The 22,228-nt window shown below is 46.1% G+C and overlaps 1 protein-coding gene across 1 annotated transcript in view; it reads left to right on the top strand.

The window, feature by feature from the left end:
• Positions 1-22,228, top strand: part of DHRSX (dehydrogenase/reductase X-linked) — a 198,940-nt gene that overhangs the window by 38,477 nt on the left and 138,235 nt on the right. Inside the window, exons 2-3 of the mRNA XM_028492486.2 lie at positions 5,843-5,950; positions 13,378-13,446. Coding sequence (XP_028348287.1) covers positions 5,843-5,950; positions 13,378-13,446 — 177 coding nt within the window. The remainder of the gene's footprint in view (positions 1-5,842; positions 5,951-13,377; positions 13,447-22,228) is intronic.

Raw genomic sequence — 22,228 nt, 5'->3', positions numbered from 1 at the left:
TCGTGGTCACAAAGCACAGAGGTGATCTCCCTGTGCTATGCGGCAGCTTCCTACTAGCTATCTAATTTACATTTGGTAGTGCATAACATATATAATATTGATACTTGTTATTTATATATATATTCCTTTTCAGATTCTTTTCCCATGTAGGTTATTACAGAATATTGAGTAGAGTTCCCTGTGCTATCCAGTAGGTTCTTGTTGTTCATCTATTTTATATATAGTAGTGTGTATATGTCAATCCCAAACTCCTAATTTATCCCTCCCTTTTCCCTTTGGTAACCATAAGTTTGTTTTCTATGTCTGTGAGTCTGTTTCTGCTTTGTAGATAGGTTCATTTGTGCCATATTTTAGATTCCACATATAAGTGGTATCATATGGTACGGCATGTGGAATCTTCCCGGACAAGGGCTCGAACTCATGTCCCCTGCATTGGCAGGCGGATTCTTAACCACTGCGCCGCCAGGGAAGTCCCGACATTTCTTTTTAATGAAGTATTCCATTCCTTTCTGGGTGTGGACCGAGGGGTTTGTTTGGAAGCCTCCTTGACAGGGAAACAGAAACTCTCTCTCTGTTCTTTTCAATTCTGGTGGGAGGGACCAAGAGAATTAAGGACCTTTGTTCTTTATTTTAAAATTTAATTTAATTATTTTTTATTATTTTTTCAAAGTGTTGTTGATTTACTATGTTGTGTTAGTTTCAGGTGTACAGCAAAGTGATTTTATATATGTTATATAACATATATATATATTTTTTTATTGGAGTATAACTGTTTTACAATAGTGTGTTAGTTTCTCCTTTACAACAAAGTGAATCAGTTATACATATTCCAGTAGGTTCTTGTTGTTCATCTATTTTATATATAGTAGTGTGTATATGTCAATCCCAAACTCCTAATTTATCCCTCCCTTTTCCCTTTGGTAACCATAAGTTTGTTTTCTATGTCTGTGAGTCTGTTTCTGCTTTGTAGATAGGTTCATTTGTGCCATATTTTAGATTCCACATATAAGTGGTATCATATGGTATTTGTCTTTGCTTTTCTGGCTTACTTCACTTAGTGTGATGATCTCTAGTTGCATAGATATATGACTATCATTTTTATATAAATAAAGTAGAAAATAAAATATGTAAAATGTGTAAATATAAAATATATTTACAAATATAAATATATAATTTATAAATCTTATAAGTAATGTAAACATTATAAATATAAATACTAAATATTATAAGTATAAACCTGTATAATAAATATTTTCATAGTATAATATGTAAACATTATAAATATAAAATATTTAATATTCATAAATATTACTTATATTGACAAATATTTATGTTAAAATAAAGGTATCATTTATTTATTTTCATATTGTCTCATTATTAAATAATACATCCTATTTGCTATTATCTTATTTACTTTTCTTATTTACTTATTTTACATTATTAAATATTTTTTATGTATTAAATATATTAAACATATTTAAATATATTAAAATAAATATGTAAAATATGTAACATTTAAAATATATAAACATAATTTTACCTAGGATAAGACTATAGCATAGATACTATTTATAAATATCTACATAGGAACATTTCATTTATATTTATATAGGAATATATTTTACACATATATTTTTATTTCTTTTTCTTTGCCTTAGCAGTGGTGTGAAAAAACTTCTGGGCAGCAAGTGTGTTGCAGGTTGCGAAAGTTTGGGGACCTGTGTTGTAATCGACTTTGTCTTAACGGTGCAGTTTCCCCCTTAACCTCGCTTTGAGGTGAAAGTTCCGGCTGCTGATGAGGCTTCTGTGGTGGTCCTTTGGTTTTTCTCTTTTTTTTGGCCCTGGTGGCTTGCGGGATCTTAGTTCCCTGACCGGGGATTGAACCCAGGCCCCTGGCAGTGAGAGCCCCAAGTCCTAACCACTGGACCACCAGGCCTTCCCCGTGCTTTGCCTCTTCTGTGTGACTGTGGGAGCTGTAAGATGTCCCCTCCAGCCCAAGACCCCAGCGTGCACCTGTGCTCACGGTACACAGTCGGCGCAGCATAGTGTGCTCCGCACGCGTTCAGAACCTGTCGGTCTGCATTTCCAGGACGGACAGCCGATGCCAGGGGGACAAGCAAAGTTGAGTTGGGTCCTCCCTAAGGCTCCCCGCCCTGCAGCGCGGTGCTGGAACCCTTCTCTGTAAACGCCAGGAGCCTGGGAAAATCGCACTTTTATTCATCCGGCTCACCTGCCCAGGAACTAAACCCACACGTGGTTGGAATCCCTTTAGTAGAATCAAGCCTGGGTGTCTGGGAACTTTGTGGGGCGCCCGAAGGACTCATTTGGGGTTCCTGCGAAGGACGTGCTCTTTCTGATGGATGCGGTGACGGGAAATATTCTCAGGGCGGGGGCGGGAGGAGGGAGGTCCTCCCCGCCTCCCGGGAGATATCGGTGCCCCTGCATCCCTCTTGGGGCTTTTCTCTGTAGGGTTGTTCCTTCATGTTATGGGCAGCAACGCCTTACTGCAGTGGTGGACAACAGGTTGCCCCTACTTACGGGAAGGATTTTCTAACAAGTGGATCAAACCTGACTCCTGGCCAACAGGTGGAATTATCACCTGAGCTTGGACCGCTCGGGGCTGCTCAGGATTCCCTGTGTGATGGTGGAGACCCAGGATGGGCTAGGATACCCCATGGTGGGGGTGAAGGATGCCCCACTGTATGCACGTACGGCAGGAGGTTTATCCATCCTTTTCTACGGAGATACAGGTGCTGCCCTGAGGAACCTTGGCTTTACCTTGGCAACCGGCCTTGTCTCTCCACGGCAGATTCCTAGAAGTGATTTTTCGAGATCAAACGATAGGAGCACATGTAATTGCACTAGATATTACCCAGTTTCCCCCGATGGGGACTGTGCTGTTTTGCACTCCTACCCACACTGTAGGTGAGAGAAATGAGGATGTTGAAGTCTTTGAACTTCCGCCAGCCTGATGGGCGACATGGTATCTCGCAGTTTTTGTTAACTATTAACATTTCTCTTATTAGGTGTAAACTTGGGCATGTGTGTGTTTTTTTTTTTTTTTTTTGCGGTACGCGGGCCTCCCTCTGCTGTGGCCTCTCCCGTTGCGGAGCACAGGCTCCGGACGCGCAGGCCCAGCGGCCATGGCTCACGGGCCCAGCCGCTCCGCGGCATGTGGGATCCTCCCAGACGGCAGGCGGACTCTCAGCCACTGCGCCACCAGGGAAGCCCCTGGGCATGTGTTTTTAAGGGCCATTCATTTCAGTATGTTTTTATATCAACAAGTGCTTTTGCCCTTCTTCTCTGTAGAGTTTTTTTTTTTTTTCTTCTTTTTGATTTTTAAGAACTCTTTACATAGCCCTTTGAATGTGACTTTGTTTATGGTGTTGTTTTAATTTTAATTTTTTGGTAGGATTTTTTTTCTTCTTTTTTTTTGGCCACGCCTCGTGGCTTGTGGGATCTTAGTTCCCAAACAGGGATGGAACCCGTGCCCCCTGCATTGGGAGCATTGATTCTTAACCACTGGACCGCCAGGGAAGTCCTTATGGTGGTGTTGTTTTCTTTTTTAAACCGTGTACACTTTTTTTAGGAGTGAAATTGGTCTATTTATTCTTCTCAATATTGAGTTAGAATTAGGAAGGCATTTCCTACTCTGAGGTTGAGAATAAATTTGTCCCTGCCTTCTTCGAATATTTTCATTGTTTAGCTTTTTTCCTCTTGGAGTTCATTTTGATGTGTCCTGGGAGGTATGGATCTCATTTCATCTGTTTTCAAAGGTCTTTTTAGATGTCCCCACACCATTTATTAAAAAGTTTATCTTTTCTAGACAACAAACTAGTGGTTATCAGTGGGGAGAGGGAAGGGGGGAAGGGAGAGAAAGGGGTAGGGGATTAAGAGGTACAAACTGCTGTGTATGAAATAAATAAACTACTGGGACTTCCTGGTGGTCCAGTGGATAAGACTCCGCACTTCCACTGCAGGGGGCATGGGTTCCATCCCTGGTCGGGGAACTAAGACCCAGCATGCTGCGTGGCACGGTCAAAAGAAAAAAAAAAGAAGAGCTACAAGGATATATTGTACAGCACAGGGAATACAGCCAGTATTTAATAATAACTATAAATGGAGTATAACCTTAAGATATTGTGAATCACTATGTTGTACACCTGAAACTTATAAAATATTGTATAGCAACTCTACTTCAATTAAAAAAACGTGTAAAAAAAATGAAATAAAGGAGACAGGGAAAATACAAAATTCATCTTTGCCACCTTGATCCTATAGTTAAAGCTCCTAGGACTAGCCAGTTCCTACAGATAGCAAATAACTGACCTGTAAACATGCTTCTCAAATACAAAGCTACCCATCCAGATCCACACCCCACCCCCTTCTCTAAGGGGCTCCCATGCTCTGGGCCACCATCCACCTGCCCTCATCCCCTCCAGGGCAGGTACCAGACAACAAGGACAGTCCCTGCGGCCAGGACCTGATGAAATTATTCACACCAGCCCATGCTAACCCTGCCTCACCTGTTCCTTCCTGCAAAAATCACAGCAAAGGCTCTTGTCTGGTTTTCCCCCCTCCCTCTGCCTCCTGACCGACCCTGGTGCTTCCCCGCGTAACCCTGCACGGTGTGCTGCGCCCCCTCTTCTCGGCAACTGTGAGTGATCAACCATCTTTTCCATATTGGTCGTCTCCTGACCTGTTGGCCTCACCCCATACTTGAATAATAATAAAACCTACAATTTATCCTTTCTTCCTTCCGTCCCTCCCTCTCTCTTTCTTTCTTTCTTCTTTTCTATTTTTACATCACAATATACCCTTTTTATTTTGGTCACACAAGGCACAGTACAATTTTAAAATGGAGTCAAAAAGAGAAGTATAACGTTTAGTAAAGCATTATTTCATCTTGTATAATAACATGTTATTGACACTTTGGGTAGTTTAAGATTTTATTAGAAACAGTAAAGTTTATTTATTTTATTGACGTATAGTTGATTTACAACGTGTTTATTTCTGCTGTACGACAAAGTGATTCCGTTATACATACATATACATTCTTTTCCATATTCTTTTCCATGATGGTTTATCCCAGGATATTGAATATAGTTCCCTGGGCTCTACAGTAGGACTTGTTGTTTATGCATCCTATATATACCAGTTTGCATCTGCTAACCCCAAACTCCCAGTCCTTCCCTCCCCCAATCCCTGCCCCATTGGCAACCACAAGTCTGTTCCCTCTGTGTGTGAGCCAGAAACAGTCAATTTTATACCATCACGTAAACGTATATTCTCATATGTTTGCATATGTGTAGGTTCATGCAAAGGTACATGGTTACAGGAGTCATCATGTTCTCTGTTTTTATAAGACACTCTGTATTCTCATGTGGTCTTCAGACTTTGTAGAAAACAATGGGCCGTCCCTCCATAACAATCAATTTCCTAACTACATTTGAGAAAATGCAAACAAGTATAAAACCTACACTTTACAACACAACCAACATGGTCCTAGAGGCTTAACCCAGGACTCTCACCCACAGCTGTCAACGATAGACGTTATCTGGAGCTTTCTGCAGATCATTTTGGCAGCGTTAATTCCTGCAAAGGTCTCATCGGGGACTGAGCAAGGATTTATCAGGTGGCTTTACCAGGCTGTCCTTATTCAGGGCAACTGCACTGTATTACACTCATGCATCCCGAGCCTGTAGGAATTCAGAACAGCCAAACCACAAATGTCGAACCACAGCTCCCGTCGGCATCATGCCCTCTTTTGCGACTTCATTCTCATCAACGTGTGCTCTGCTTCTTAACCTTTACCTCAGTTTCTTTTTCTTTTCTTCTGCAGTTTTCCCCCAACAACGCGAGCGTGTTGCTATAGTGACCGGCGGGACCGATGGAATTGGCTATTCGACAGCGAAGCATCTGGCCAAACTGGGCATGCACGTTATCATAGGTGATGATTCACTTCTACAACTCCTTGTGTCTTAGAGCGAGCGGGAGACACGCAGCTGCTTGCTTCTGTGTGTCTGGAAATGTTGATGTGCTTCCAGATCCAACAAGTGCAGAAGGCGTAAGGGTGAATACTCAAAAAGGGAAAGAGACAGGAAATTGTGTTGCGCTTTTTTTTGGACAGGAGTCGAGGTCCTGCTGTGATATGGATCATTTACTTTTTTTTTCCTGTGTGATTCACTGCAGTAAACGACAATAAATGCGAATTAGTTTGCCAGACCTCTCCTAACGAATCATATGACAAACTGGGTGGATTAAACAACAAACATTTTTCCTGTCCCAGTCCTGGAGGCTGGAATCTGAGATCCAGGGGTGGGCAGGGCTGGTTCCTCCCGAGGCCTCTCTCCTGGGTGTGTAGACGGCCGTCTCCTCCCTGTGTCCTCACGTGGTCGTCCCTCTGTGTGTGTCTGTGTCCTGATCTCCTCTTATAAGGACACCAGTCCTATGGGATCAGGACCCACCCTAGTGCGTGGACCTCATTTTACCTTCATCCCCTCTTTAAAGACCCCATCTCCAAATACGGCCACACTCTGAGGTCCTAGGGCTCAGGGCTTCAACATATGACGTTGCGATGTCATGATTCAGCTCCCAACGGACTCTGAACAGCTTCTGCATTTCAGATTCTGAACCGAAACTCTCTGTGTTTCCCTTCTTCTTTCTGAAACTTTCTAATGGCTTATTTCGGTCCCTAAATCCTCTTTGAAAATGAAGGGACTTTCTTCTGCTAGGAAAGTGAAGACGGTTCAAGTGAGCTCATTTTACATTTGTGAACATTCCCATTCAGTCGGAGGTAGAAGTTTAAGTCAGCTGGAAAAAATGATATGGGGAGATGAGCTCTGAAAAAAGGCCGTAATATTTATCATGCTTCTCCCGACATCATCTGGATTCAGTTAATCCCTTTTATGGTGTCCGTTTTTATGAAAATCGTACTGCAGGTCTGGTTGTAGGTGTTAGGGATTGCTTTCACTTAAGTCTTTCTAAAATATTAACCATGGCCCTTCATTCATTCATTATTGATGCATTTCTTCCTTTCTCTCATTTTTCCTCCATCATGTGTTGAAGGATGATTACAGCTCAGACACAGCACTCGGGGCCGTGGATGTAAACACACGTGAACCTTGCTCCTTTGTGGGTCTGTCCATAAGCTCCATCCACAGCCAGATTCCCCGTTTTCTGGTCCCTGAATACCTTCACATCTACTGATGCCTCAGTGCACAAACTGAAATCCATCATAGTATCAAACAATTGTATTGAAAGGCAGGCATAAAAGTATATAAGGAAAAAAATTGCCACATAATTATACACATTACGTCTTTATACAACGAATAATGTGATCTTCTATGAGTTTAGTAACCCCTCCGATTTGGAGCTATGAGGATCTTTTTTTAAAATTTTCCTTTGGTTGCACCGGGTCTTAGTTGCGGCAGGCAGGCTCCTTCGTTGCAGCAGGTGGGCTCCTTAGTTGCGGCATGCATGTGGGATCTAGTTCCCTGACCGTGGATCGAACCCGGGCCCCCTGCATTGGGAGCGTGGAGTCTTAACCACTGCGCCACCAGGGAAGTCCTGCTATGAGGACCTTAAACCTTATTTCAAGACATCTTCAAGAACTGAACCCTGATAGGAGTATGTGGTTTCTGTTGGTGGCCAAGCCATAGATCCTGTCCATCCTGTCCTCTTTGTCTCGTCCACATTCCCTTGGAGGCCGGTCACGATGATGATGTCCGTCCTTCCCCATCGAAACTCACAGATGCCCTGAGTCCCACGTGGGACATCCCCAGGGGTCCAGTGTAACCCTCTGCTCTTGGAGGGGTGGGGCTTACCTGGGCACACACAACTCTTCCCTCACGCCCTTACAGTTGAACTTTCTTTTGCTTTTGCAAAACCTGACTGCACCATTAAAATTTCTTCCATTTCATGGCCTGTCCCATGTTCCGCTCTCTTTTCAAAGACTGCAGTTTCTTATGGTGATTCCCTTTTTCACATAACCATCTTTCTCTCATGTATGATGGGGTCTGTGGAGTGGCCCACATTTGTCTTGCTTTGGGAGCAGTAGATCTCTTCTTGGTCTACTTCACTGTTCTTTGTCCGCATTGAAGGGTTCTTTTCATCAGGAATATGGCTAAGTCCCATTCTCTGTTTTCTTTGGTGTGTGTGTGTTTTCTTTTTCTTTTTGTTTTTCCCCTCTTTCAGTAAGTCTTTTTTAAAAAATTATTGGAGTGTAGTTGCTTTACACTGTTGTGTTAGTTTCTGCTGTACAGCAAAGTGAATCAGCTATGCATATACATCTATCCCCTCTTTTTTGGATTCCCTTCCCATGTAGGTCACCACAGAGCACCGAGTAGAGTTCCCTGTGCTCTACAGTAGGTTCTCATTAGTGATCTATTTTATACATAGTAGTGTATAGATGTCCATCCCAATCTCCCAGTCCATCCGAGCTCCCTGCCTTTCCCCCCCGGGTAAGTCCTATTCTCTTGATAGATGTGGACATATTAAAAGTTTCTGAGCTTGAAACTACCAACTTTATCACTATCCATAACTCCCCTTAGATGAAGATGGGTTGGTTGCAGACCAGCAGGTCTTGTGGGAGAGGGGATGCATCTGAGGATGTATTTCCGGAGCTCCTTATCAACTTGAGCACCTCTGTGATCTGTTTATGTCTCTCTGGGGCCTGAGAATATCAAGGAGGTAGGATGTGGGAGCAGATCTCAAGACTGCAGGGAGACTGTGAGATGGTGATGGACTCTAACCCCCTGATTTGTTGACTTTCCATGGTGGGTCAGCCTCTGTTGTCTCCTTAGAGACATGACAAGCCTTCCATGTCTTGGATTTCTGCCAATATTTGGAAGACTTGGTCAGAGTGATGTCAGCTCTTGAAAAGGAAGAGCCATACATCCCCTCTGAGGACCGGCTGGACCTGGGCTAGTGGTGGAAAGATGCTGGTGGAGCAGTCCAGGAGGAACTTTCTAGTCTGAGCAAAGATGGGAGGCTGCCGTCCAGTGCTGGGTATCTCTGCCCCTGTGATTCCTCCCCTGCAGACATCTTCATCTTCTTAATTCCTAGTGAAACTAGGTGATGTTGGAAGACAGAGAAATAAAAAGAGCCCCATTTCTGTGCTTTTTGCCTCCGTGTGGTGGTTTTAGCTCATGAGGAAGTCTAGAGGGTTAGGTCACGAGGAGACCTAGAGGGAAGGTCAGGAGGAGGTCTAGTGGGAAGGTCAGGATGAGGTCTGAATGGGAAGGTCAAGAGGAGGTCCGGTTGGGAAGGTCAGGAGGAGGTCTAGTGGGAAGGTCAGGAGGAGCTCTAGTGGGAAGGTCAGGATGAGGTCTGAATGGGAAGGTCAAGAGGAGGTCCGGTTGGGAAGGTCAGGAGGAGGTCTAGTGGGAAGGTCAGGATGAGGTCTGAATGGGAAGGTCAGGAGGAGGTCTAGTGGGAAGGTCAGGATGAGGTCTGAATGGGAAGGTCAGGAGAAGGTCCAGTGGGAAGGTCAGGAGGAGGTCTAGAGGGAAAGTCAGGATGAGTTCTGAATGGGAAGGTCAAGGGGAGGTCCAGTTGGGAAGGTCAGGAGGAGGTCCAGTTGGGAAGGTCAGGATGAGGTCTAGCTGGGTGATGAGTATGTACTGCGGACACGGGCACTGAGCATATGTGAGCAAGCCTGGGTACCCATGCGTTTGAGGGCTGGAGCCCTGACTGATATCACCTCCTTTAGGTGATGTTTCTTGAGCATCAGGTGTGGTATCCGTCAGCACCAAATTTCTACTTTTCTCGAGTTAAACAGAGAGTAGACAGCGCACCCTCACCCACTTGTGTCTCCTTTCCCACTAACGTTCTGATGTCCCTGTTTGAACTTTCCCCAAGGGAAACAGTTCTGACCCTCCCTGTCAGTCCAGTCACGTAGGGAGTCTTACTGCCTCTGTGTGTCTTTGAGGGGATAGTTGAATATATCCTGAGAGGGACAGTTTTTCTTCTTACATGACAGCTGGAGGCAAGGTCACTTAATGAAACATTATCATTGGTCAGAATGCATTTTTCTGTTAAACACAGATTAAGAGATGGGTTTAATCAATTCCTCACTCTCAGTCCCAAAGCCATGAATATTTAAAGAATAATCAATTACTTGCTGAAGAATTGAAGTGATAATCTGGGTCCGAGTCCAGCCCATTAGTGTTGCTAAGAATGCATGAATTATTCAGTTTCCCATCTGTTCACAGTATCTTAGTTCCTACTGTTTCAAAATACTATTTTGGTGGAGGATCCTTCTTAATAAACGGTCATCTAAGGTTTAGACCAGGGGTTGGTACGTTTTTTTCTGCTATAGGCTGGATGATAAATATTATCGTAGGTCTCTCATGATGATCAGCTCTGCCCTTACAGCAGGAAAGCAGAAATGGCCAATACCTAAAGTGCATGGCTGTTTAAGCGATGGGCCAGATTTGGCCCCAGGTCCGTAGTGTGCTGGCCCTAATTTGGGTTCAGTATCTTTTTTTTTTTCTTTAAACAAGTGGCAGTTCTGTTGCTTCTTGCAGATCTTTACGATCTGGTGGCTAGGGTGCTGTCTTCAGGGAGCGGACCTGGATCTGAGAGGTTGTCCTTCCCACTCGACTTGGTGCCCCTGAAACCTTGCACTGCAGCACGTATAAAACCTAACCCCTGCCGCACGAAGGTTGAGCGGAAGGCAGACCCACTGCGTTTGAGCCCTGCTTCTGTCGTGGCGGAGTGTTTCCTGATATGCAGCCATCGCTCCGGAGATGTATGGGCAACATTGGCAGCTGTGTAGGGTCAAGCATCCCATATCCAGCCCATAGGAGGCCGCTGCTGAAGGTGACCTTCGCCCCCAAAGTGCCTGTCCGTCCCTCCCATACAATCCAGCCCTGACTGCCTGAATATTTTTTCCTTTGATTTCTTTTTAATTTTTTAAATTTCTGTTTTCTGTTGGAGCATAGTTGATTTACAGTGTTGTGTTAGTTTCAGGAGTACGGCAAAGTGAATCAGTTATACGTGTACATATATCCACTGTTTTTTAGATTCTTTTCCCATATAGGTCATTGCAGAGTATTGAGTAGAGTTCCCTGTGCTATACAGTAGGTTCTTTTTTTTTTTTTGCGGTACGCGGGCCTCTCACTGTCGTGGCCTCTCCCGTTGCGGAGCACAGGCTACGGACGCGCGGGCTCAGCGGCCATGGCTCACGGGCCCAGCCGCTCCGCGGCACGTGGGATCCTCCCGGACCGGGGCGCGAACCCGCGTCCCCTGCATCGGCAGGCGGACTCTCAACCACTGCGCCACCAGGGAAGCCCCATATGTATCATTTTTGTTTAGATTCCGCATAGAGCCGATATCATATGATATTTGCCTGATTGCTTGAACATGAAGTGAGCTGCCTGTCGGGGGACGCTGCTGGCCGTGGCCAGTTTGTACTGCTGTTCCATCGCTTTTCCCCAACCCACCCTCAGCTTTCTTTCTTTCTCTGGGCACTTATGTCTTTCTGACTTCATTTGAGCTTCTGCTACGCCAGCCCTTGATGCCAAGATGGTCTCAGGCTGGAGGGTAGCCCGGCAGCAGATGGTGTTTTAATGTTTAAAAATTTCACAAGTTTCAGAAACAAGCTCATACGTGTCTGCAGCCCTCACTTACCCATGAATTCTTTTTTTTTTTTTTTTTTTTTTTTTTTGGTCTTTGATGCCCGGAACATTTAGGGATGGAAGACATGCCTTCTTTGCCATCCTGCCCCTGCACTCCCGCAGTGCAGGAAGGCTCTCCCAGCAAAAACACGTAATAACCGCATACTGTTTATTTCTTTAAGGAGCTGGAGGTGCAAATGACTTTTGCAGCTACATCTTCTTGATGTCTGCAGCTTTGAACTTCTCCGAGGCGGTGACAGTTTCTATATTCCTTTGCATTCACCCCCAGATATGTCCTTTGCCACGTTTATCTTCAGCAGGAGACATTTCTGATTCCCCCTGGGTTCACCACTTCTCCTCTCGTATGTTTGTTACAAATAAACCCGTTGCGGTAAACATTTTTGTTTTGTTTTGGAAAGGGCATTGCCTTGAGTCATTTGGGGACGCTTGTCAGTGACACAGAGCACATAATACAGAGGAGAATAGTAGGAAATGCTATTAGAGTGTGTAAATGAAACCACGGGTACGTAAACAACATGCAGAAATGCTTGATAAAAGGATTGCTTGGTAGTGTATTTTCACGGAGACCTCAATAGGCTTTGACCCGAGAGCAGCAGCGTCTTGCCAGCAGGGGCTGGCTGCAGGTGGAAGGGTGATGTGGGCTGGACCTGCCCCTCCCAGGGGCCCCTCAGCGGTGTCCTCATGTCCCCTCTTGGTTCTCTGGGCGTCAGGGCTCCATGCCCACCCCTGTGTTCACAGGTGCCAGCTCTGGCCTCCCTGTTGAAGGTCTCCTGTGACCCAGCCCCCAGGGAGTTTCAGGTGTGGCTTCTCCTGCACGGGGTCAGAGGCGCTGCTTGAGGCCGGCTCCTTAATAAGGGATGCTGCCTGGGAAGCAGGCTGTCCTGGCTTCTCCCCACCCTGAACAGCAGCTACATCAGGCCCCCCTTAAAATGAGGGCTGTCTGCGCACAGACGTAGGGAAAAACAGCCCCCCTGCCCTTCAGGCTGTCCCCCATGGTCAACAGATTCACCTACTCAGGCATTAAAGAAACCTCATTCACTTTCTTTCGCCCCAAATTTCAACTGGAACGCCCTCATCCTACACAAAAGACCCATCGCCACCCTTCTAAGCGAATGTTCCCAGAATCGCACCCGCTGATTTTACGGAGTCACGGGTAACGGGAGGAGACATCTCGAGCTCATGGTGGGAACGTCCCGCGATGGTTTTTTTGTTTTTTTTTAAATTTTTGGCCGTGCCACGCGCCTTGCGGGATCTTAGTTCCCCGACCAGGGATGGAACCCAGACCCTCGGTAGTGAAAGCGCCGAGTCCTAACCACTGGACCTCCCGGGAAGTCCCCCGTGATGGTTTTTATAGCTCAAGCCACTGTGAACAGAGCTCTGGTCGCCTGGACCACAAGTCTCTCGCAAGTTCTATGTCTAGTCTGACGTTTCTGCTGACAGTTTCACACTCATGCTCTTGGTGTCCCCGTGGTCTTGATGCCACTGGGTGCTTCGTGTCCCTGGAATTACTGAAAAGTAAGATGTCCCAGAAATGCATCCTTTTGACCAATCCACCTAAAGAAAATGCGTCTTCAACTGATACGCTGAATCCGCTACAGTTGCTCTGATGGCCAAATTCAACGCCCGGAAGGAAGGAGACAGTGTGTTGTAGGGCTGTGTTTACTGTCTCAAGAAAACATTGTTTCACATGGGGTTGTTTCCTTACCCTGAACTGTATCTTTTCTTTTCCTTGTAGGCGGAAATAATGAAGGCAAAGCAGAAGAAGCTGTGAGGAAGATAAAAGAGGAAACCCTCAATGACAAAGGTACCCTACTGCCCGGTGGACCGATGGCTCGTCTGCTTGGTCTGGCGGCTGCAGACCCTGGCGTGGGCTCAGGGACCCGGATGGTGGAAGTGGCTTTGGGCAGCGGTGTCTCTGCTTCTTGGGCTTTGCTCTGCGGGGCTTTTGTCCTCCTTGGGGAGTGGAAGGTGGCAGCAAGCGTGCTGCTACCGCGGCACCTGCCGGGGAGGGCGTTCCTTGTGAAACTGGGACCCGTTTTCATTCCCTGTGGGTCTCCAGGGCCCTCTGAGGCCCGTGTTCACTCAGGAACCGTTGGATGTACCCTCCGGCAGGTGCACCTACTTCTCTCGGGTTCTTGAAGGAAAGACGCACCAAACAGGACGCTGCTGGATCTCACGGGGATCAGTGCTGCCCCGTCGTGCACCCCGGGGCCTTCTCTACCTATTGAACCCGGGGAATACGCACACGGCCCTCACGTCTTTCCTGGTCCCAATGCTTGCGTGCTTTCTGAGCCCAAGCCTGGTGCCTTATGTTTAACGAAAGCACATGCAGGTCACTTTCTTGGCCGTCAGAGCCGGGGTGTTTTAAGCATCACCCAGAAGCTGAGGAATTCCCACCTGTGGGCAGATTGCGATTCTTGAGAGACACATGAAAACCCCGGACGGACGGGTAAGCCTCATCTGTCCCTTTGTGTCAAGAGTCCCACCCGTGGTTGCTCGAGGGGACCGTCCGGCCCTCTGCCCAAGGCTGGGGCGTGTTGACATTTCCAGTGTCTCCCCTGCCCTCGTGGCAGGATGCCTTTGATCTTTTTTCTTTTTTTTTTTAATGGGGGTAGAGTTGTTTTACGATGTTGTGTTAGTTTCTGCTGTGCCGCGAAGTGGAGTTCTCTGTGCTCTAAGGCAGGTTCTCGTTAGTTATCTACTAGGATGCCTTTGATCTTGAGACAGAACACAGACGGGCTTCCGCAGCTCTCCTGCAACACCAGGCAGCTCTTGCCGACAGAGGCGCTGCTTCTCTCCCTCACCTGCCCCGGGGCAGAAGTGGTCCACTGTTGTGACAGCCGATCGTGAACCCCCGTCCCTAGTTTGCCGTGGCTCAGGGGGCCGTTCTCTCCAACGCCTTGGTTTCCACCCAGCGTGTATTTCGCGGGCGTCTAGGAGTACCATCGCCAGGGGCAGGTGGTCAGAAGTGCTGATTTCCAGCCCTGAACATGGGAACTTATGCAGGCGGGGCCGGGAACCTGCATTTTCCCACGCCCTCCCCGGGAATCTCCCTGCCCCCTCAAGTTTAAGAATCGCTGCTGTCGTGACTGCGTGAAACCATAATTTCCAGACCAAAAGAGGAGTCTCGTGGGAAACCGCCAAAGCGTGGGCTTCTTTTCATGACTTGAAAAACCGTTGGAAAGAATGAAAGAATAATTCACCCAAACTCGCTCGTGTTACAGGCCTAGCCAGTCAAGGTGCCAAGGTTCATCCGGGGCTACGTGTGCTTCTTTAAAACGTTTAAGAGCTTCATGTGTTCTGACAGAGCTGTAATCCATAGCCCTGATTTATGGGAGGAAAGAACGTTCTAGAACATCTTTAGGCCATTTCCTGGTGGCATCAGCTTTGTACGCCGCGATTCACAGTTGTGCGGAAAGCTCGCGGATTAAAGGGAAACCGCCTCCGTAGCAGCTCTGTGCTGGAGGGGAGGCCCCCAGGGCCTGCGGTGGGCAGGGCGGTGATTCCTAATCACCCAGGACGGTGGTGTCAGCGTCCCTCTGGTCAAGGCTGGTGACAGAGCCTCGGCTGTGTCTGCTCCTGTGTCTTCATTTCTAGCAAGTGACACCAAGTAGATCCATGAAATTTGCATCTGGGAGAAGTAGCCACCGGGGCGGACAGTCAGTCAGGTGCACACCGACGGCAGAGAGAGCCCGGGGGTCTGCACAAGCCCCAAACCCCAGCCTGCCTGCACCCCACTTCCTGGCAGCCACCCCCCCGGCATCCGAGTTCATGGAAAGGGCGAGGCTGGGCGTCCTTGGTAGGCAGCGGCCCTGCGCTGGTCCTTGTGTGGCTTGGAGCGCGGCCCTCGCCCGGAAGCTGGCAGCGCCCAGGGAAGCTCAGGCTCCCCCTGGCCTGGGAGGGGACATGGGGGCCAGGGAGGTGTCTGGCCACAAGCTCAGTGACCCCTGAGGCCTGCAGCAGGGAGATGGTCTGAGCCAGGGTGAGCGTGGCCACTCCCACGGGGGCTGGTCCAGTGAGGGAGTGAACCCTTGGTTACACATGCACATGCACCTTTTAAAATTCCTCTTCTGTGCGTGGAACCAAACATGAAAGCAGCACTGTCTGTATTTTACACCCGAAGCCTGGCGCTTGGAAGTCGGTCCGTGGATACCACAGCCCGTGCACGCCTGAGGGGTCGCCATGGGACAGGTGGCAGATGCTGAGACCTGGCCAGAGGAGGATGGTTTGGTGGTGGTCCTCGAACTGACGTTGCTGAACTCTCATCCAGCCTCGGGATTCCCCCAAGCCAAGGTCCAGCCAGTCCCGGGGGAAGAGGGGCACCCCCTGTGCCGGGGACCCGCTGCGCAAGGGCAGGGCCGGTGGGGACACTGGGTCTCCCTGTGCGTCGGTGGCCGTCGGTCGGCCCTCACCCTTCCTCTTGGCTTAGCTCCCTGCAGACGCGGCCGGACCCGGTCTGGGTGCTCTGTGGGGTGGAACCCACAGCCCTGCAGCGGCGCTTTTGTCCAGACTAGCTGCCCTGCTGCAGCCTCTGAGGGTCTTGTCCACACAACCCCCGGCTTCCCACTTGGCCAGGGGGAGCCCCACCTGTTCCTCGCTTATGGCTCCTCCGTGATCCTCTGGATTCTTCTCTTTTTTTTTTTTTTGGAGCAAATCAGCAGATAGCCTGAGACTAGCAGATGACTGTCGAGAACACAATTATTTCTTTTCTTTCTGAAATTTTTATTGGGGTATAGTTGCTTTACAGTGTTGTGTTAGTTTCTTCTGTACAGCAGAGTGACTCAGTTATCCATAATACATATATCTATTCTTTTTCAGGTTCTTTTCCTATGTAGGTCATTACAGAGTAATGAGTAGAGTTCCCTAACACAATTATTTCTAAATGCCGAATTTCTCGGTAGCCTACCTCCCCCCTCATCTCTGTACTGACCCTTTTTTCTTAGTTCTTCGTTGAATGCTTTATGGGCTGTACTTTCTGCCTTTGACGTCACGGTCAGTTGAGGTCATATTTTGGGCTGGGCTGGGAGGATACCTGCATATCAGTGTATAACTAGTTTGGCTTTCAGAATGAAAGTATGTGAGTATGTGAGTATGGTCAGGAATCAAGGTGACATTGCTCATTTCCCAACCTAGAGATTTCCAGGGAAGAGACTTTTCATACCTGATCACCATGTATCCGTGTTACCGAAACCTTTATTGCTCTTGAGTAATTATGTGCTGACGCAAGCTCTCTTATTTGGAGCAGTCTTGCTAATTTAACAACGACAAAAAAACCCCACCCCAAAATACCAATAAAACCCCGAACACCACAAAAACAAACAGCAAAATGGCCTAACAGTGTTGAAATGAACCCAAATGGAAATAGATAATTTAAATACTTTTTTTTTTTTTTTTTTTTTTTTTTTGCGGTACGCGGGCCTCTCACTGTTGTGGCCTCTCCCGTTGCGGAACACAGGCTCCGGACGCGCAGGCTCAGCGGCCAAGGCTCACGGGCCTAGCCGCTCCGCGGCACGTGGGATCCTCCCGGACCGGGGCACGAACCCGCGTCCCCTGCATCGGCAGGCGGACCCTCAACCACTGCACCACCAGGGAAGCCCTAAATACTTTTAAAAGGACTCCAGGCAGGTAAACTTTGCTTTGCCCATTTCACAGTGACACACGCAACCCGCGAGGGAATTCCCTAGTCCCAAATCCTAGGAAACGTGGTGTCTGTTCTTTGTTTTTACAAGGAGAAAGGCATCCCTTGCTTTGTGTCACTGTTCCACGCTTTTCCACTGTCAGCAGTGTCTTCCTGGACAATTTTACACCTTTCCTAATGTCATTCTTTTTTAAAACTTTTTAAATTAAAGTATATCGTGTTAGTTTCAGGTGTACGGCACAGTGATTCAGTTATACATGTACATAGATTCCTTTTCAGATTGTTTTCCTTTCTCGGTTATTACAGAATATCAAGCAGAGTTCTCTGTGCTCTACAGTAGGTCCTTATTAGTTATGTATTTTGTATATAGTAGTGTGTCTGTGTTAATCCCAGACTCCTAATTTATCCCTCCCTCCCACCTTTCCCCTCTGGTAACCGTAAGTTTGTTTTCCATGTCTGTGACTCTGTTTTGTAAATAAGTTCATTTGTATCATTTTAAAAAAAGATTTATTTATTACTTATTTATTTATTTTTGGCTGCATCGGGTCTGAGTTGCAGCACGCAGGCTCTTCGTTGTGGTGCATGGGCTTCTCTCTAGTTGTGGCGTGTGGGCTCCAGAGAGCCTGGGCTCTGTAGTTTGTGGCACGCAGGCTCTCTAGTTGAGGCGTGCGAGCTCAGTAGTTGCGGCGTGCGGGCTTAGTTGCCCCGCGGCATGTGGGGTCTTAGTTCCCCTGACCAGGGATCGAACCCACGTCCCCTGCATTGTAAGGCGGATTCTTTACCACTGGACCGCCAGGGAAGTCCCTGTATCATTTTTTATTGAAGTATAGTTGATTTACAATATCATGTTAGTTTCACATATACAGCACAGTGATTCAGACTTTTCATACCTGATCACCATGTATCCATGGTACCGAAACCTTTATTGCTCTTGAGTAATTATGTGCTGACGCAAGCTCTCTTATTTGGAGCAGTCTTGCTAATTTAACAACGACAAAAAAACCCCACCCCAAAATACCAATAAAACCCCGAACACCACAAAAACAAACAGCAAAATGGCCTAACAGTGTTGAAATGAACCCAAATGGAAATAGATAATTTAAATACTTTTTTTTTTTTTTTTTTTTTTTTTTTTGCGGTACGCGGGCCTCTCACTGTTGTGGCCTCTCCCGTTGCGGAACACAGGCTCCGGACGCGCAGGCTCAGCGGCCAAGGCTCACGGGCCTAGCCGCTCCGCGGCACGTGGGATCCTCCCGGACCGGGGCACGAACCCGCGTCCCCTGCATCGGCAGGCGGACCCTCAACCACTGCACCACCAGGGAAGCCCTAAATACTTTTAAAAGGACTCCAGGCAGGTAAACTTTGCTTTGCCCATTTCACAGTGACACACGCAACCCGCGAGGGAATTCCCTAGTCCCAAATCCTAGGAAACGTGGTGTCTGTTCTTTGTTTTTACAAGGAGAAAGGCATCCCTTGCTTTGTGTCACTGTTCCACGCTTTTCCACTGTCAGCAGTGTCTTCCTGGACAATTTTACACCTTTCCTAATGTCATTCTTTTTTAAAACTTTTTAAATTAAAGTATATCGTGTTAGTTTCAGGTGTACGGCACAGTGATTCAGTTATACATGTACATAGATTCCTTTTCAGATTGTTTTCCTTTCTCGGTTATTACAGAATATCAAGCAGAGTTCTCTGTGCTCTACAGTAGGTCCTTATTAGTTATGTATTTTGTATATAGTAGTGTGTCTGTGTTAATCCCAGACTCCTAATTTATCCCTCCCTCCCACCTTTCCCCTCTGGTAACCGTAAGTTTGTTTTCCATGTCTGTGACTCTGTTTTGTAAATAAGTTCATTTGTATCATTTTAAAAAAAGATTTATTTATTACTTATTTATTTATTTTTGGCTGCATCGGGTCTGAGTTGCAGCACGCAGGCTCTTCGTTGTGGTGCATGGGCTTCTCTCTAGTTGTGGCGTGTGGGCTCCAGAGAGCCTGGGCTCTGTAGTTTGTGGCACGCAGGCTCTCTAGTTGAGGCGTGCGAGCTCAGTAGTTGCGGCGTGCGGGCTTAGTTGCCCCGCGGCATGTGGGGTCTTAGTTCCCCTGACCAGGGATCGAACCCACGTCCCCTGCATTGTAAGGCGGATTCTTTACCACTGGACCGCCAGGGAAGTCCCTGTATCATTTTTTATTGAAGTATAGTTGATTTACAATATCATGTTAGTTTCACATATACAGCACAGTGATTCAGTTTTATACATATATTCCTTTTCAGATTCTTTTCCCATATAGGGTAGGTATTACGAGATACTGAGTAGAGTTCCCTGGGCTGTTCAGTAGGTCCTCGTTGGTTGTCTATTTTATATAGAGTAGTGTGTATATGGCAATCCCAATCTCCTAATTTATCCCTTCCCCCCTCTCTCCCATGGTAACCATAAGTTTGTTTCCTATGTCTCTGACTCTATTTCTGTTTTGTAAATAAGTTCATTTGTACCATTTTTCAGATTCCACATACAAGCGATATCATATAATATTTGTCTTTCTCCGTCTGACTTACTTCACTTAGTATGATAATCTCCAGGCCCATCCATGCTGCTGCAGATAACATTATTTCGTTCTTTTTTACGGCTGAGTAGTATTCCATTGTATATATGTACCACCTCTTCTTTATCCATTCATCTATTGATGGACGCTTAGGTTGCTTCCATGTCCTGGCTATTTGTAAATAGTGCTGCTATGAACATTGGGGTGCATGTATCTTTTCAAATTATGGTTTTCTTCTGTCTTTTTGATTTAACTTGAAATGGCCCTTATTGACAGTTTCCTGTTTCCTACAGGCATCCTTTTCTTTCCCCCTTTCATTTTTTTTAAATTGAAGTACAGTTGATGTACAATATTATATATTTCATGTGTACAGTATAGTGATTCACAACTGTAAAGGTTATACTCCATTTATTGTTATGGAAAAATATTGGCTATATACCCTGTGTTCTACAACATAACCTTGTAGCTTATTTATTTTATACATAGTAGTTTGTACCTCTTAATTCCCTCTCCCTTTCTTGTCCCTCCCCCCTCCCCTCTCCCCACTGGTAACCACTAGTTTGTTCTCTGTGTCTGTGAGTCTGCTACTTTTTTGTTATATTCACTAGCTTGCTGTGTTTTTTAGATTCCACATATAAGTGAGATCATAGACTATTTGTCTCTGTCTGACTTACTTCATTTAGCATAATGCCCTCCAAGTCCATCCATGGTGCTGCTAATGGCATTATTTCATTCTTTTTTTTTTTTATGGCTGAGTAGTATCCCATTGTATATACGTACCACATCTTCTTTATCCATTCATCTGTTGATGGACACTTAGGTGGCTTCCATGTCTTGGCTGGTGTAAACGGTGCTGTTATGAACTTTGGGGGTACGTGTATCTTTTCGAATTATGGTTTTCTCTGGGTATATGCTCAGGAGTGGGATTGCTGGATCATATGGTAGTTCTCTTTTTACTTTTAAGGAACCTCCAACCTGATCTCCAGAGTGCCTACACCAACTTAACATTCCCACCAGCAGTGTAGGAGGGTTCCCTTTTCTCCATGCCTTCTCCAGCATTTGTTATTTGTGGTCTTTTTGATGACAGCCACTCTGACAGTTGTGACGTGATGGTGAATGATTTAATAAGTGAATTTTGAAAAAAATGGACTTTTAATTTTGGAACAATTCTAGATTACAGAAGAGTTGTGAAGCTTCCCGAGTTCCCACATACCCTATGCCTAGTTCTCTCCATCATTAATATCTTATGTTAAGTTCGTGTCTCACAGTGAAAGCACCTTATTGGTCTATGATCCCTGACTAAAGACCTTATGTTTTTTCCGAATTTCCTTAGTTTTTACCTAATGTCTTTCTTCCGTCCCAGGATCCCATACAGGATGCTACGGTAATATCTAGTTGTCCCGTCTCTTTAGGCTCCTCTTGGCTGTGATCATTTCTTAGACTCCCCGTGTTTTTTGATGACCTTGACAGTTTTGCAGAGTGCTGGCCAGGAATTTTGTGGAATGTCCCCCTTTCGTCTTTAACTTGGTGTCCTGAGGTAGCCGGTGAGCAGGCATGCCTGGATAGACAGACACTAGACAGGTGTTCATACAGACAGATGATTTCCTGTGGGCAATTAGAAGGTTTAACAATGCCTGGAGAAAACCATAATTTGAAAAGATACATGTGCCCCAATGTTCTTTGTGGCACTATTTATATACAGTAGCCAAGACATGGAAACAACCGAAGTGTCCATCAACAGATGAATGGATAAAGAAGATGTGGTACATATATACAATGGGATACTACTCAGCCATAAAAAAAGAATGAAATCATGCCATTGGCAGCAACTTGGATGGACCTAGAGATTATCATACAAAGTGAAGTAAGCCAGACAGAGACAGACATATATCATACGATAGCACTTATACGTGGAATCTGAAATATGATGTAAATGAACTTATCTACAAAACAGAAACAGACTCACAGACATAGAAAACAAACTTATGGTTACCAAAGGGGAAAGGGGGGAGAGGTAAATTAGGAGTTTGGGATTAACCTATACACATTCCTATATATAAAATAGATAACCAACAAGGACCCACTGTAGAGCACAGGGAACTCTACTGAATATCTCATACTAACCTATCATGGGAAAAGAATTTGAAAAGGAATAGATACATGTGTATGTATAACTGAATCGCTTTGCTGTACCCCTGAAACCAACACAACATTGTAAATCAACTCTACTGCAATTTAAGAAAAAAATGGCATTCGGCGAGTCAATTCTATTAACAAAGGGGAAAAAAAAAGAAAGTTTAGAAGGTCATCGTGTCTTTTCTGAAGGGACGAAGGCGCAGCACAGCCCTTTGTGAACATTTAATGTTATCACTGCTCACTCCGTGTTCTTCCTGTGAAGGGCTCTTCAT

Source organism: Physeter macrocephalus, chromosome 7 (genome assembly GCF_002837175.3).
Source record: "Physeter macrocephalus isolate SW-GA chromosome 7, ASM283717v5, whole genome shotgun sequence".
NCBI classification, from domain to species: Eukaryota; Metazoa; Chordata; class Mammalia; order Artiodactyla; family Physeteridae; genus Physeter; species Physeter macrocephalus.
Note: the sequence above shows the minus strand (reverse complement) of the source record. Positions and strands in the feature narration are given on the sequence as shown.